This window comes from Arachis ipaensis, chromosome B6 (genome assembly GCF_059453495.1).
Source record: "Arachis ipaensis isolate K30076 ecotype BB chromosome B6, ASM5945349v1, whole genome shotgun sequence".
Lineage (NCBI taxonomy): Eukaryota > Viridiplantae > Streptophyta > Magnoliopsida > Fabales > Fabaceae > Arachis > Arachis ipaensis.
In genome coordinates, this window is record NC_142441.1 from 142,137,644 (window position 1) to 142,152,602 (window position 14,959).

General features: G+C 29.2%; 1 protein-coding gene across 1 annotated transcript; it reads left to right on the forward strand.

The window, feature by feature from the left end:
• The first annotated feature begins 8,754 nt into the window (after window positions 1–8,754).
• LOC107605245 (serine carboxypeptidase-like 42) lies at window positions 8,755–14,191 on the forward strand. The gene is made up of 10 exons (XM_016307049.3): window positions 8,755–9,396; window positions 10,032–10,139; window positions 10,236–10,328; window positions 10,447–10,539; window positions 11,114–11,199; window positions 11,285–11,563; window positions 11,784–11,917; window positions 12,137–12,229; window positions 12,591–12,708; window positions 13,846–14,191. The coding sequence occupies exons 1-10, from the start codon at window positions 9,144–9,146 to the stop codon at window positions 14,011–14,013; spliced, it is 1,425 nt and encodes a 474-aa protein (XP_016162535.1). The 5' UTR covers window positions 8,755–9,143; the 3' UTR covers window positions 14,014–14,191.
• The last annotated feature ends 768 nt before the right edge of the window (window positions 14,192–14,959 follow it).

Here is a 14,959-nt window from a genome sequence, read left to right on the forward strand (position 1 = left end):
CTTGGGCTCTGATACCAAATGATAAATAAATAAAAGATAACAAGAAGATAAAGATTCAAACTGAATAAAAAAAGATACATTGAAATTGAAATAGAAACAAAAAGGATAGATTGAACTTGAGTACAGAAAGAATTACTCTACTCTCTACCCGATTTCTTGACGCAATAAGAAAGGGACTCCTCAACCTAACTTGTCAACGCTATAATTTGAAAATTGAATCGAAGGGACTCCTCAACCTTCTATTCAATTCCCGGATGCAACAAGAGAGGGACTCCTCAACTTCAATTGTCCACATCATAGTTTCATTACGAAACCAAAAAGGAGTTTTTAAACCTCTAAATCATTCTCTATTAGACTACTCTAGTTTATGAGGTATTTATAACATTTTATTAGATTAAAATATAGAAAATCCTAGATCCATAAACATAAGACCCAATCTATTACTTAAATAAACAAAATTAAAATACATCAAATTAAATTAAAATATTCTAAAATTTTAAATTAATATATTCAAAATAACACTTGAACTCTTCGTATCACGAACATTTGAAGCACGTATCATTTTCCTCATCTTCAAAAAAGATTCGTTTTCGAATCTTGTAGGTGGAAAAATAGTGTATAAAAAGGACAATAATTACAAGAAATATATTTTTTTGTCTTATTTTCTTTCTCTTTTTGTATATTTTTCTATTTTTTTTGCACTATATACTTTTTTTTAAACAATAAAATCAACAATAATGAAAGGCAAATGAAAAACAAGAACTCAAGAACATAAAGAAAGACGTGATAGACATTGAACTCTTTTTTTTTATGATAAAAGAAGAACAAATATAGATTAATAAGAATTAATCTAATACGTGAGCTCTGATACCAAATGATAAATAAATAAAAAATAACAAGAAGATAATGATTCAAACTGAATAAAAGAAGATACATTGAAATTGAAATAGAAACAAAAAGGATAGATTGAACTTGAGTACAGAAAGAATTACTCTACTCTCTACCCAATTTCTTGACGTAACAAGAAAGGGACTTCTCAATCTAACTTGTCAATGCCATAGTTTGGAAATTGAATCGAAGGGACTCCTCAACCTGCTACTCAATTCCCTCATACAACAAGAGAGGGACTCCTCAACTTCAATTGTCTACATCATGGTTTCATCACGAAACCAAAAAGGGATTTTTAAACCTCTAAATCATTCTCTATTACGACTACCCTAGTTTATGAGGTATTTATAATCTCTTATCAGGTTAAAATATAGAAAACCCTAAACCCACAAACATAAGACCCAATCTAGTAATTAAATAAATAAAATCAAAATATATCAAATTAAATTAAAACATTCTAAAAATGTAAATTAATATTTTTTAAATAACACTTGAACTCTTCATATAATGAACATTTGAAGCACGTATCACAACTCCTCCAAGTAGTTCCAAAACCTCCTTCTATTAGCTAGGTGCGAACTTCCATATACAGCTATAAACCACCAAGTATTATCTGAATTTATGATTCTCATGTGTATAAGCTGATCTTGAATAGAGATAGGTTCAACATTCCAAAAAGCTTTATTCCAAAAACACCAAATGTCGCCAGCAAAGCCAACAGCTTCACTGATGCACCAAGAGTCAAAGCCTAGTCTTTTAATAATATTTTCAGCCTTGTGTCTTGATACATGAGTTTCCAAAAGCACAAATAAATTAGCATTGTATCTATAAGTCATATCTTTAATAATAATAAAAAATCCTCTAGAGGCAGTTCCTCTACAATTTCAAATAATAAAATTCATTAAAACAAACAAAGAGAAAGAGTTCAGAGTTCTCCTGATGGTGCAGGTAATCAAGCCTCCATTAGCTTTGGGCTTGAGGGAGATTCATCTCTATCCTCATACCAATCCTTGATGACCATATCTTCTGACACAGAGCTCTGCTGTTTGTCTCCTAGATCGATTGCGTTATTGGCTGCACTGCTGCCTCCATGTTCTGTATCCTATCCTCCTATGAATCTCGATATAATTGACATTGTGGCATGGTCCCTGATACCAGAGGAAGAGATGTGTCTTCTATTGTTATGTTCTTTGGCTAATTTCTTTTGGAGTAAACTAAAGCTTCTCCAGTAATTCTGGTGGCTATTTTTCTGTTTCTCTTTATTATGTGTATGCTCCATGATATCTACTTGGTTCTGATTATTTGGCTTCTCATGGTTTTGAGTGATGCTTGATTTGTTTTGGTGTTGATTTTGGTTGGGACTTTTTTCTTTCCTATGTCCTGGGTTTTCGCCTTCAAATTTGAGGTGGCTGTCTTACTTTTTGGATGACTCTTTTGGACTTGCAGTCTATGGTTATGCTTGTAAGCATTATTGTCATGTTTTCCTTGATCTTGCACGTTTGCCTTGATTGGATTCTGATTATTTCCATTTCTGTCTGCAATCTTTTCTTGCATGCTCTCATTATTGTCATCAAAAGTTTCCTATGATAAGACTTGAAATTTGGAACTATAAAAATTTTTCTTTTTTGCTTTCGCAGATTTTTCCATTCTGATTTTACTCCTTCTAGGATTTCGTTTGACAAGCATCCACGGTCCAAAAGGATTCTCATTAATGGTGAGTTTGTTATTTTTTCTTTCCTCGTTAATAGTAGGATTATTACTTTCCTTTACTGTTGATTCTTGTGCCTCAACCTGTAATCCCTGATTTTGTACTATAATATCCTCCTTCCCATTAAGGATTTTCGTTTCTGGTGATCCCATTAGGTTATCGTATTTTCGTCTTCTCCTCCGTGTTTTGGCATCTGGCCACTGTCCGTGACTGTCTGAAACCCTTGTTTGAGCATTTTTTCCACAAATTCTGGGCATTTTCATCCTATGTCCGTATCGCCCACACTTAAAACATATTTGATGGAGCCCTTCGTATTCGAGCTTGAATCCTTTCTTCAGAGCCGTGAAAGAAGGTACAATTTGCTTCCTTAGATCAATTTTCACATATATGCGAGCGAATTTTTCTCTAAAATGTATCGATGTAAGCTCATCAATCTTCAACATTGTACCTAAGTCTTTTTCTATCTTCTAAAGAAAGTATTTATTGTAGAGTTCCGCTGGAAGATTTGGAATTCTGACCCAGACAGCTACTTTGCATATATCTATACCTTGTGGCATAAATAGGGGTCTCCAACACTGTACTAGGAGGTAGTGATTCGCTATCATCCAAGGTCTCTCGAAGAGGGCATACGAGTAGTCTTCTTAGTTAGAGAAACGAATCAAGAAGTTCTTTTCAAGATCCATGACTCGAACCACATCTTTCCTAACCCACTTTTTGAGAATCCATCTCTCCATAGCTTGGAGGTTAAGGCTTTTACCAAGGGGTTTCACTATCAGTGATAGTTTTCATGGTCTGCACCAATCATCATACTCCTCCAAAGTGACTTCAATCGTTGGTTTGGGATTGAAGGGAGTCTCCAAATTTTTCTTGGCTTCCAAGGAGTCTTGATTCAACATGTACTCCTCTGCAACCATTTCAATTATTTCTTTTGGGTCGAGATTGTCAAAACAATTGCCAATCACCATATCTCAGTAGGATCTCTTTTGCCTTATGTTTTCTCCACCAATATTCCCTTCCTGAGCCTCCATCAGATTGGGGAGAGGATTGGTTTCTGTCTCCACAACGTTATTAATGGCATCTTCCATTATTTCTTCTGTCTGTTCCTGATTTTTCATCCCGTCTATTTTTACCTTCTTAGTGCTCATAGCCACCAGGTCTTTCTCTTTGGGAGATTTCTTTCAGTATCGTTTAAGACGGTTTCAAAACTCATAGGAAAACAAATTTTTTTTAGCGTACTTAAAAAAAGCAGTGCATGTTTGTTAAAAGCCCTAAAGTACTTTTGTTAAAAGTATCTATTTAAAAAGCATTTTTAATAGAAAAAATGCTAACTCATAAAGCATTCACTATACAAAAAGCTCTGAAGTAGAACATGACTGTTATACCTTTTTTCTTGACTATGTAAAAAGTTCCACCATCATTTATGTCTTGATAGGAGAGACTTTTCTTTTATTGTATTTGTTGTTATTAGATTTAGTATTTAGAGTCTAGATATAAATACTTTTTTTTTATTTTATTAAAATTTATTATTTATTATTTAAAATTTAAAGTTTAACATTTAATTTTTAATATTTAAAATTAGTTAAATATTAGCAGAAATAATAAATTTAATTGATCACTTTAATATTAATAATATGCAAACTAAAAACAATATTTGATAGTGATACTTAAAAAATTATGGGCCGTCGGCCGTCCCATGACTCACGTGCCTCTTAACTCTTAAGGTTAATATTCGATCATTAATGATAGTGATACCCATACTTATCTAGTTGTCTATAAAATGATGGTTGATACTTGATAGTTGTCTTATTAATACATGGGAATGTTTATGGTGGAGAAACTTGTATCTGGTCTTTTAAGAACTGCGTAGAAATATTTTAATTGTGTGGTGGAAGTTGGTTTCGTATATGAAATATTGTTTGTGTTATATGTGATCTATAAATTAATGTAATTGTAAACTAAAATTAATATTGGTTAGATTGGAATATTGATAAATGGGGTTAAAAGTTTATTAGATTTTAGTAGACGTTTTTTTTTTTTTTTTTATAACAGGTCCTTTTTAACAGAAAGTATCCAATTATATTTTTATTGGCTTAAACTATTGTAAAAAAAATTTATTTGATCTATTTTTTTAATTTTCTGTTTTTATTGGATGATTAAATGGTAGTTGTTTGAAGTATATATTTATTCATTGATAAAAAAGTATATTTTTATTCGACTAAAAAAAGAAATATATATTTACAATTAAGAAAATTAAGCTATTTATCTGGAAAGCTCTCCATGGCTGGTTTTCGGTGCTTGCTCAGATTCATCACCGCATCCCATCTATATCACCAATATGCCCCTGCTGTCATGAAGCAACCAAAACAGTCACTCATTGTTTGATCGATTGCTCTAGAATTAAAGATGTATGGTCTCATAGTTATCTTCGTGACTGTCTTCCCCCTCAGAGTCCTAATGACTTTTGGACATGGTGGATTGCATCAACAGAGATGCTTAACCCGTTGAAAAATGCTGACCGTAATCCTCAATTACTTGCCACCATTTGCTGGAACTGCTGGAAAGCTCGCAACAAGTTGATTTTTGAAAGTTCTACTTCAATGCCGTCTGCCATTCTAGCAAGCTCTGTCAAGTTGCTCCGTGAAATTCAAAGAACTCCCAGTTTAGGTCATCATCTCCATGAGGCAAGCTCTTAGTTGCATTCAATTTGATTTATCATTCTTTCTTCTTTAAGTTTTTTTTTTCGTTTTTCGACCACGCACCGTTGGATGAATCCTCACTTTTCATTATGCTGTCCTGCTTTTGGACATCTTTGTATTTCATTTTTCAATAATTAATGAAATATAACCTACTATCTTTGGAAAAAAAAAAAGAAATATATATTTACAATTAAGAATAAAAAATTTTCAGTCCCAAAAAAAAAAGAATAAAAAAATTCTATATCCAAAAAAAAAATAGAAAAATATTTTTTAATTCATTTATTATTTTAATAATAACCGTGAAGTTACAAATGTAATATCCTCTCTTTAATGAAAAAACGAGGTTACTATTTAAGAAAAATTGAACTATTAGAATAGATCAATAAAACCAATTTTCGTCACCGTAAATTGTATGATATTTTGTAGTGTTATTAGTTCTTTGTGCTTTAATTCTCGAGTAAATAAAGAATGAAGTAATAGTGAATAATAAATTATTAATTAATTTTATTTCGATGAAACAAAATACTAATTGTAAGAAGAAAATGAATTCTTTAAAAATCTGAATTAAAAGCCGCTCCAAATATATTAGCTAAATAGATAGATATACAAAATAAAAAAAAATAATGATCATATTCTAATAAAATAACAATTCTTTATTAAAAAATTAAATATACGTCTTCGAATTAGAACTTACAATTACGGTTTTTAATTTTAATTTTTTAGAGTCATTCTTATATATTAGGCCTACAACCTACTATTATTATTATTATTATTATTATTATTATTATTATTATTATTATTATTATTATTATTGTAATATTGGCAATTAAAACAATGATAATAACATTAACGATTATAATAATAAAAATAATAGTAATAGTAATTTTGATAATCAAAATAATACTAATACTAATTATAACAATAATAATGATAATAGAGATATTATAATAATAACAGTAACGATAATATCATAATAATGACACTAATAAAAACAATAACAACAATAATAAGTGAAATAATAATTATAACAATAATAAAAAAAACAGTATATATAATAGACCAAAAAAAAAAAAAAAGACTAAGATAAAAACAAAGGTTATTGCAAGAAGGATAATATTAGGGATGACTATAAAGTTAACTTGGATGTCTTATGTTGGTAGGTAATGGTCTTACCCGGATACGTTAAAGGAGCATTTTTTAAGCTGGACTGAGTTACATACTAGAAAGGAGGAGTGCAAGAGGTGAATAGTGTGTTTTTGTGCTATAATTTGGAACATATGGTTAGAAAGGAATAGAAGAATTTTCCAGAATAAAGGTAGTAGGATTGAGGAGATAATCAACATGTGCTTTATGACAGGGAGTGGATTGGTGTAGATCCCTTTTGTTGTTGATAGCTATGCCGGAGATGACAATGGGATATCCTTATTCTTAATTAGGTGGTAGTCTTCCTTGTTCATTTATTTTATTTGTTCTTATGGTAAGACGTCTTTATGCTCCACTTGTAGTGTTGAGCTTTCTTTCAAAAAAAAAAAAAAAAGGTTAACTTATATAATCAAATTTGCTCTAATTACTACAGTTTAATATTTATGAATTATTGGCCTTTATATTTTTGGATATTTTTATTTATTGTCTGGTCCTTCAAAGTCCGAATTATATTTTTTTTCACCTAAAAAAGTTCCTTAATTCATTCATTCTTTTGTACCTTGAGAATAAAATAACAATTAATTACCAAATGTTTTGAAAACAGTAGAACACATATAAAAGAGTAAACAGATAAATTTTTAATTCTTCCAATGTCTTTTAACTATTCAATATGCTAAAAAGTTTATATATAATATTCTTAACAAGTGTTCTAGCTAACAAGATTTATAAAATAAAAATAAAGTTACAAAGTTAACCTTTCTAGTTTTTAAGAAGGAGGGTCCTAGATAAGATTAATTTATAATAAATTATTATTTTAATCTAAAAAAATAAATTTTGATAAAATTGTTTTTTAATAAAAAATTTAAAACGTTAGTAAACAAAATAATAAAATAATAAAAAAATAGCAAAATAAAGATTTATAATCATATTTACTTTAAAATTCATACTTCGAAGAATCCAAAGTATTAATATCTTATATTTTTATTTTCTCATTTTAGACTATCATAAATATTAATTATTCTCTACCACAAGAATCCATTAAAAACAATAAAACATAATTAAAAAATCCTAAAAATATGTAATATTTTTTATCAAATGTATATTAAATTTGGAAATAAACTATTTATAAATAAATAAAAATTATTATTAAAAGTTGAATATACAGATAAAAAAAGTAAATTATAACTTTTAAAAACTATTTCTAATATTTGATACACAAATAGTAAAAATCATGTATATATATGGTTATGTCACTAACTGCTAATATGAAGTATATAATACATATAAAAATAAAAAATAAAATCTTTAAATTCAATTAATATAAAACTTGGAATGAAAATTTGGGCTTTTTATTTAAATATTTTTTATTTATCAATTTAAATTGAGATAAAAAAAATTTATTAATTTGTGTATTGAGTCTCATCTTTGTAATAAAAGATGGCAAAAACCATATTTGTATAATGTTTGGTGACTGTTGTATGATGAAACGAGGTATGTTTAATGTCTAACTGTCTGTGCTTATAAAGTGGTATCTTATCATAGTAATTCACATTTTAAAATATTATTGATTCACCGTAAAATAAATAAAAAATTAAGAAATTAATAATTTTCATACCATTGGATATGGATTAGTAACAATTAAATTTGTTTTCACGTGATTAATAAATCAATGAAATTAAACATATAAGGGATGTGATTTTAATATTGAGAAGACTCAACATGCTATCTGTAAAGGCCAAAAAGTAATAGCTCAAATGGCATAATCTCCCCACTATAATAATATAAAAAATAGAAAAGATACACTACAATAATATTTAATCATGGTTTATAGTTTATCAAAGAATCAAAGAGTAAAAATATTACATAGAAAGCAAAAAAATAAATGTATTACTGTAAAGCTATCTAATGAAAGAATAATTGGTAAAAAAATAATTTTTTTTAATATATATAATTTTTTATAATAATAAAATAAGAATAGAACGAATAGAATTTTATATTTTTATATTAGAAATAATTAATTAATTATAATTAATGCATTTTAATAAATAAAGTAATTTAAATAAAAATATTTTTAAAAAATTAATTAAATTTATTAGTTGATACAAATAATTAGTATAATTGATTTAATGTATTGAATTAAAAAAATAAATAAAAAATAATTTATCTAATTAATTAGTTAATATAATTAATTTATTTTAATTGATTAAATTTAATGGATTAAAAAATAAATTAAAAAATACTTTGTAGAAAATATTCTATTTTAGTTCTATCATTAAGTATAAAAATTTGATTTTAATGATATAATATAATAGATAATATATAGATAAGTTTGTCGTTGTAAAAAAAATTATTTTTTCAAATTGAAATCATATCTGAAGAGGCAAAAGTCATTTTTTAAAAGGATCATTTTATCAAAATTATTTTTTTTTAACAGGCCAAAATAACAATTCAGTCATTAATATATATTTATATTTTCTTTTGAAAATAAGCATTTTTTATTTTCTAAGCTTATCAAGAACTTAATGTATTTAGACAAGTTCTTTAGATGAATCAACATAGCAAAAGATATTAATTTTGGAATCAACCTAAAAAAAGAAAAAATATTCATTTTGAGAAAGAAGCAGCAAGAAGAGCAAGTATAAAAAAGTGAGAGGGAAATGGATAAAGGGTAGGTTTCAACTAAGGGCAGTATTGGTTGTTGTTGGAAGATGAGTAGAAGTAGAAGCAGAAGCAGGTGTTGGTTAGTTGGGATCTTGATCTTGGTAGTGAGAGTGTTGGGAGGAAATGGGTACCCATCTGAGGATCTGGTGGTCAACCTTCCTGGACAACCCAAAGTTGACTTCAACCAATATGCTGGCTATGTTGATATTGATTCCAACCATGGAAGAAGCCTCTTCTACTATTTTGTTGAAGCTGCTTTTCATCCTCACAATAAGCCCCTCACTCTTTGGCTCAATGGAGGTTGCATTGCTACTCCTCTCTTTTTCTTTTCTTATTTTTGTCTTATCTTCTTCTCTCTTCTTTGCTTCACTTTATTTTATTTTAAATTACTTTTGTGGTATCTAACTATCTATCTTGTGAGTTGAATAAAATATCTTGTTTGATTCCATTCTGTGCACCTTTCACGGATCCCGTTGGTTAATCACTTGAGGACAAAAGCTTTCTCCAAACTCAGTTTTATTATTTCTTTATTTCTTTATTCAAACATGTCCCAACTTATCCCATCATAAAACTTATACACAGATATCTTCATATATTTTTTTTTTGTTGAAATGTTTTATGTATTCATTTGTATTATCTTTTTTAATTATTAAAATTTGATTTTCTTTTTTGGTATGACTATTAACTAATATATGGTCGATCGGAATATCAAATACTTTACATTAATTCATTTCTTAGATTTCAAGTCCCCACATATAAAAAACCAAAGATTGTTGCGTAACTGATTTTTTGTGTACACGTAGCATAATTGATTGTTGTTACACTTCAAGTATTGTATTTGAAATTATGTCTATTATGTCTTAAGGAGTGTTCTTACACTATGCATAATACATGAAATCATTTCAGCTAAGTTTTCATCATCCTTTTTGGTTCAGGTCCAGGGTGTTCTTCCATTGGAGGAGGTGCATTTACTGAATTGGGACCCTTTTTTCCTAAAGGAGATGGACGTGGTCTAAGAAGAAATTCTAAGTCATGGAACAAAGGTATCAACATATAGAACAAAAGTAGTGTCTTAGTTTATGATAATGGAGATTTTCTGTCTACATTGATTGGTGATATTAAATTTTTGATAATCATAGCATCCAACCTTCTGTTTGTGGAGTCTCCTGCTGGAGTTGGTTGGTCATACTCAAATACAACTTCAGATTATAATGCTGGGGATGCGTCCACCGGTAAGGAGTTGCCTGTTTCAAATTCTTCGATTTCGTCTAATATTCTTAATACTCTTGTTTGAAATAAATGTTTAATTTAAAGATTAGAACTGTGTCACATGATTTCTTGATTTTGCAGCCAATGATATGTATTTGTTCATGCTGAAATGGTACGAGAAGTTCCCATCATACAGATCAAGAGAGCTGTTCCTCACAGGAGAAAGCTATGCAGGTTCTGGATATTGTTTTATTCAACTGATAAAAGCACTTAAAATTTTCTTTGCAGTTCTTTTTTTCTTTCTTAATGTATTTCTGACTTCACACATCTTCAAGGGTGTCCAAGGATGATATACAAATAAAATTAGAGTTTAATTACTATGCAACTGATAATTTGAAAAGAGATTTCATATATCTAATCTTTTCACTCCAGAACAATTTATCATCCTATCACGAAACCATCTCCTTTAAAAGTTTAAGCTATTAGGTAGAGGGATACAATTCCCTCATGCAATGCAAGAGACTCTCTTTCGGCTTGAAGCATGGATTATGATGCACTAGTCCATTTTTTGCCCTGTGCTGAAATTTTATTTTTATTGAGAAAAATAGAGTAACAAGGATTGAGTTCTAGAATTTTTGGTCATAAAAGCTCTGATACATAAGGTACACGAATGGTTATATATCTAACAAATGAGATAATTGTATTTATAAGAATTTAGAGATAAAGGGCCTCCAAGTTTTCGTGTTCTTATATTGTTTCCGGTTTCCTGTTGCCTTAGTCTCATGATAAATCTGATAATCTTCCACAGGACACTACATACCACAGTTAACTAATGCTCTACTGGATCATAATGCTCGTTCAACTGGTTTCAAATTCAACATTAAAGGGGTTGCTGTAAGATTCAATTCATTTGATACATCTTTACTCTTTAGGCATAATTTCAGGACAAGTTTTTGTTCATCTTACTTTTGCTTGTTAGATTGGAAACCCACTTCTAAGACTTGATCGCGATATACCAGCAACATACGAATACTTTTGGTCCCATGGAATGATTTCTGATGAAGTTGGACTTGCTATTATGAATGATTGCGACTTCGATGATTATGTGTATGAAAATCCTCACAATGTTTCTCATTCATGCACCAACGCCATACGCGAAGCGAATAGTATAGTGGGAGATTATATAAATGAATATGATGTGATTCTTGATGTTTGTTATCCATCCATTGTGGAACAAGAGTTGAGATTGAAAAAAATGGTATGCTTCTCTTCTGTCTCTATCATAATAGTTTAATTTTAATGAGTTCATAAAATAATTTTCTTGAATGTGCATCTTTTTGGTCCAAAGAGTTTTCTTAGGCATATTATCTCTAATTCCATGTCATGAACTTTCTCTCTCGAAAGCGCAAACTATTGGACAGAAATATGAATGATTTTATCTCTAATATTAAACTAATCGTGGCTGTGCACAAACGCAGGCTACGAAAATAAGTGTAGGTGTTGATGTCTGTATGAGTTTCGAAAGGCGATTTTACTTCAACCTTCCTGAGGTTCAGAAGGCCCTCCATGCGAATCGCACCAAACTTCCTTATAGCTGGTCCATGTGTAGTCAGTGAGTAACACATACTTCAGCATAACTACTTCTTTATTTCCTTGTCTCAAATAGAAAAGAAAAGCAACTATCTACGTGTTCTGTATTCACCAAAATACAAAATACACATTGAAAATAAATTAAACAACATATGTATTTATATACAAATATATGGTAGCTAATTTGCTGGCTGATTTTTTGTGCGTACATAGTATTTTTGATGTGTGTGTATGTGTGCAGAGTTCTAAACTATAGTGAAACTGATGGTAACATCAACATCCTTCCAATTCTCAAAAGGATAGTTCAAAACCATATCCCAATATGGATTTTCAGGTAGATTTAATTCAAAATGCTCTTGTTATGCATGCATTTTTTGTGTTCATGAAAAGTTTGATTATTCTACTATAAAACTGTTTGATTACTTTGATGTGCAATGTTTTATTGTTTTGATAGTTGATTTCTCTATTGGAAACTATAAACATGCATAAACATATATAAATATGTAATTTTCTGACTGTTATTATAAATTGTAGAGATAATTGTTTTTTAATTGTGATTTAATTGTTCGCCAACAAGCTATCACTCAAATGACATAGTCTCTCGATACTCATCTAGAGATTGCGGGTTCGAGTTTCCCTATCTTTGGTAAAAAAAAAAAAATTTGGTCTAATTGTTGATGGTCAAATGATGACAGTGGCGACCAAGATTCGGTTGTGCCGTTGTTGGGATCTCGAATGCTAATTCGTGAGCTAGCTCACGAATTACACCTGAAGGTTACAGTTCCTTATGGAGCTTGGTTCCACAAAGGCCAGGTATGTAAGCTGTTTCTTTTTCAGTTTCAAGCATTTCATAAGCCATATGCATATGGCGCCAAAGTTAGTTAGTAGAAGTTAAGTGTTAGCTATGTTATTCTATTAGCATTCAAATCTCTCCTCAACAAATATTGTGTTTCATTATATTAGACAGAAATTAAAATAAGAATATTTTAAAGAGGTCAAATGGGAATATTAGAAGAAAAAAGTGACATTTTGGGAATGTAATTTCATTAGTAATGCCAAGGAACCAATTTTTTCAGCTAATATCAGTCAAATTTTTTAAAATTATTTTGTTTATTTTAAATTCTAAATTCTAATTGATAAATCTTTAATTCTAGACAATAAATTATAAACCCTAAAGAAAAGTTGGTTAATTTTAATTAACTAAAAGTTGATTTCTTATACCTTCTCTTTCAGTAAGTCAAATACCTCTATCAATCAAAGTATCAAGCGTCATTTATCCCCCTTTCCCCTTCTCTACTGCCTTGGGACATTAACCAAATGCACTCCAAAATTTTGTGTATTTAATTTGCATTTTTATTTTCTGTTATGTTTTTTTTTTGGAATTTTGATAAAAAAGAGAAAACATGATTTTTATTTTTTAAACTATTTTTTCTTTGAGAAAAGGACAAATAGGTCTCTGACTTTTTGCCTCGCGGACATTTTTGTCCCTGACTATTGAAAAATACTTTTAAGTTCCTGACCTTCACAAAACTTGGACGGATCAGTCCCTGACGGAGACATTTGGACGGATCAGTCCCTGGCGAAGTCATTTGGACGGAGGGACTGATCCGTCCAAGTTTTGTGAAGGTCAGGGACTTAAAAGTATTTTTCAATGGTTAAGGACAAAAATGTTCGCGGGACAAAAGGTCAAGGACCTATTTGTCCTTTTCTCTTTTTTTTTCTTTCACTAAATCTTAAAAATAAAAAATATTAAAAATAAAAATAGAAAATAAAAACGCAAACTAAAGTCATTTGTTTTTAGCTTATCTCTTTTCAAAACATATCTACTCTTTCTCATATATTGACTCGACTCAGTCCATTTGCTATGGAAAAAAAGTGAGTAGAAAAAACATTTTGTATTTGGGCATGAAAGAAGATTTGATTGGTGTGATGGTGTTGGGTTGAATATAGGTTGGAGGTTGGGTGACAGAATATGGGAATTCGTTGACTTTTGCAACTGTAAGAGGAGCTGCTCACATGGTTCCTTACTCACAACCTTCAAGAGCATTGCATTTATTCACTTCATTTCTGCGTGCTACCAGGTTGCCAAATACAACGGGTCCTTCCATTCTTCATTAAGGACATCAAATTACTAATTTCTTCTTCTTTGGGGCCTCAAATTTGGCCATAAATTACGAGAGACAAAATATATTGGTCTTAACTCTTAAATAATTCAGTCAAATATATTCCGTCAAATATGTCAAATTATTTTACGGTTTATAATATCCTCTTTAAATAAAAGTTATCTTTATAAAAATATCTGCTATTTTTTAAATGGGATGATAGTTGGTGCAATACAGAATATAGATGCACATTAAGAGAGAGACCAATTATAAAAAAAATTCTTTTAAGAGTTTAAGACAATTGACTGGTTGGTGCTAATTTCAGATTTTGCACAAAACTCATCAATCTTTCTTTTGAACTAGTATGTACTTGTTTTGGTTCGAGTCTCGCATGCAGTCTTAACTTAGAAGGATATTTTAACCACATTAGGCCTGAATACCTTTAAATATAATATAATATTTAATACCTTTTATATTTTGTTAACAGTAAAAAGAGTTAATATAAGACAATAGATGTATTAGCCATATAATCTAAGGTTTATTTCTTGGTAATTGTTAAGATGTCTTAAATATAGTGCCTAATTTGCCAAGAAAGATAATTAGTTATTATTTAATGAATTTTAAATATTAATTTTTTTTTACTTTAGAAAATAATTTAGATAATTTAGGTATCAAAATAAAAAACACTATAAAATTGACTTTATTTCTTTTTTTTTTTTTTTGACAATTCTTCTAGCGTTATTTTGCGACTTTCTAAATCTTAATGTAGTATTTTTTTCTAGGACTGAAGACTAAAATTTTATTGATATTTCTTTTTAAAAATATTCTCATTTATTATTTTTATTTTTAAATATACCTCTCAATTTAATATTTATTTTAAACTAAATATGATACTTGAACATAATTCAATTCAATATATTTTATACTAAATATAATAAAAAGACGTAATTTAGTCTCTGTCT

Coding starts and splice junctions, on each gene's coding strand:
- LOC107605245 (XM_016307049.3), top strand. CDS start 9,144: ATGAGTAGAAGTAGAAGCAGAAGCAGGTGTTGGTTAGTTGGGATCTTG. Junction 10,329..10,446: donor TGCTGGGGATGCGTCCACCG/GTAAGGAGTTGC, acceptor TTGATTTTGCAG/CCAATGATATGTATTTGTTC. Junction 12,230..12,590: donor ATCCCAATATGGATTTTCAG/GTAGATTTAATT, acceptor AAATGATGACAG/TGGCGACCAAGATTCGGTTG.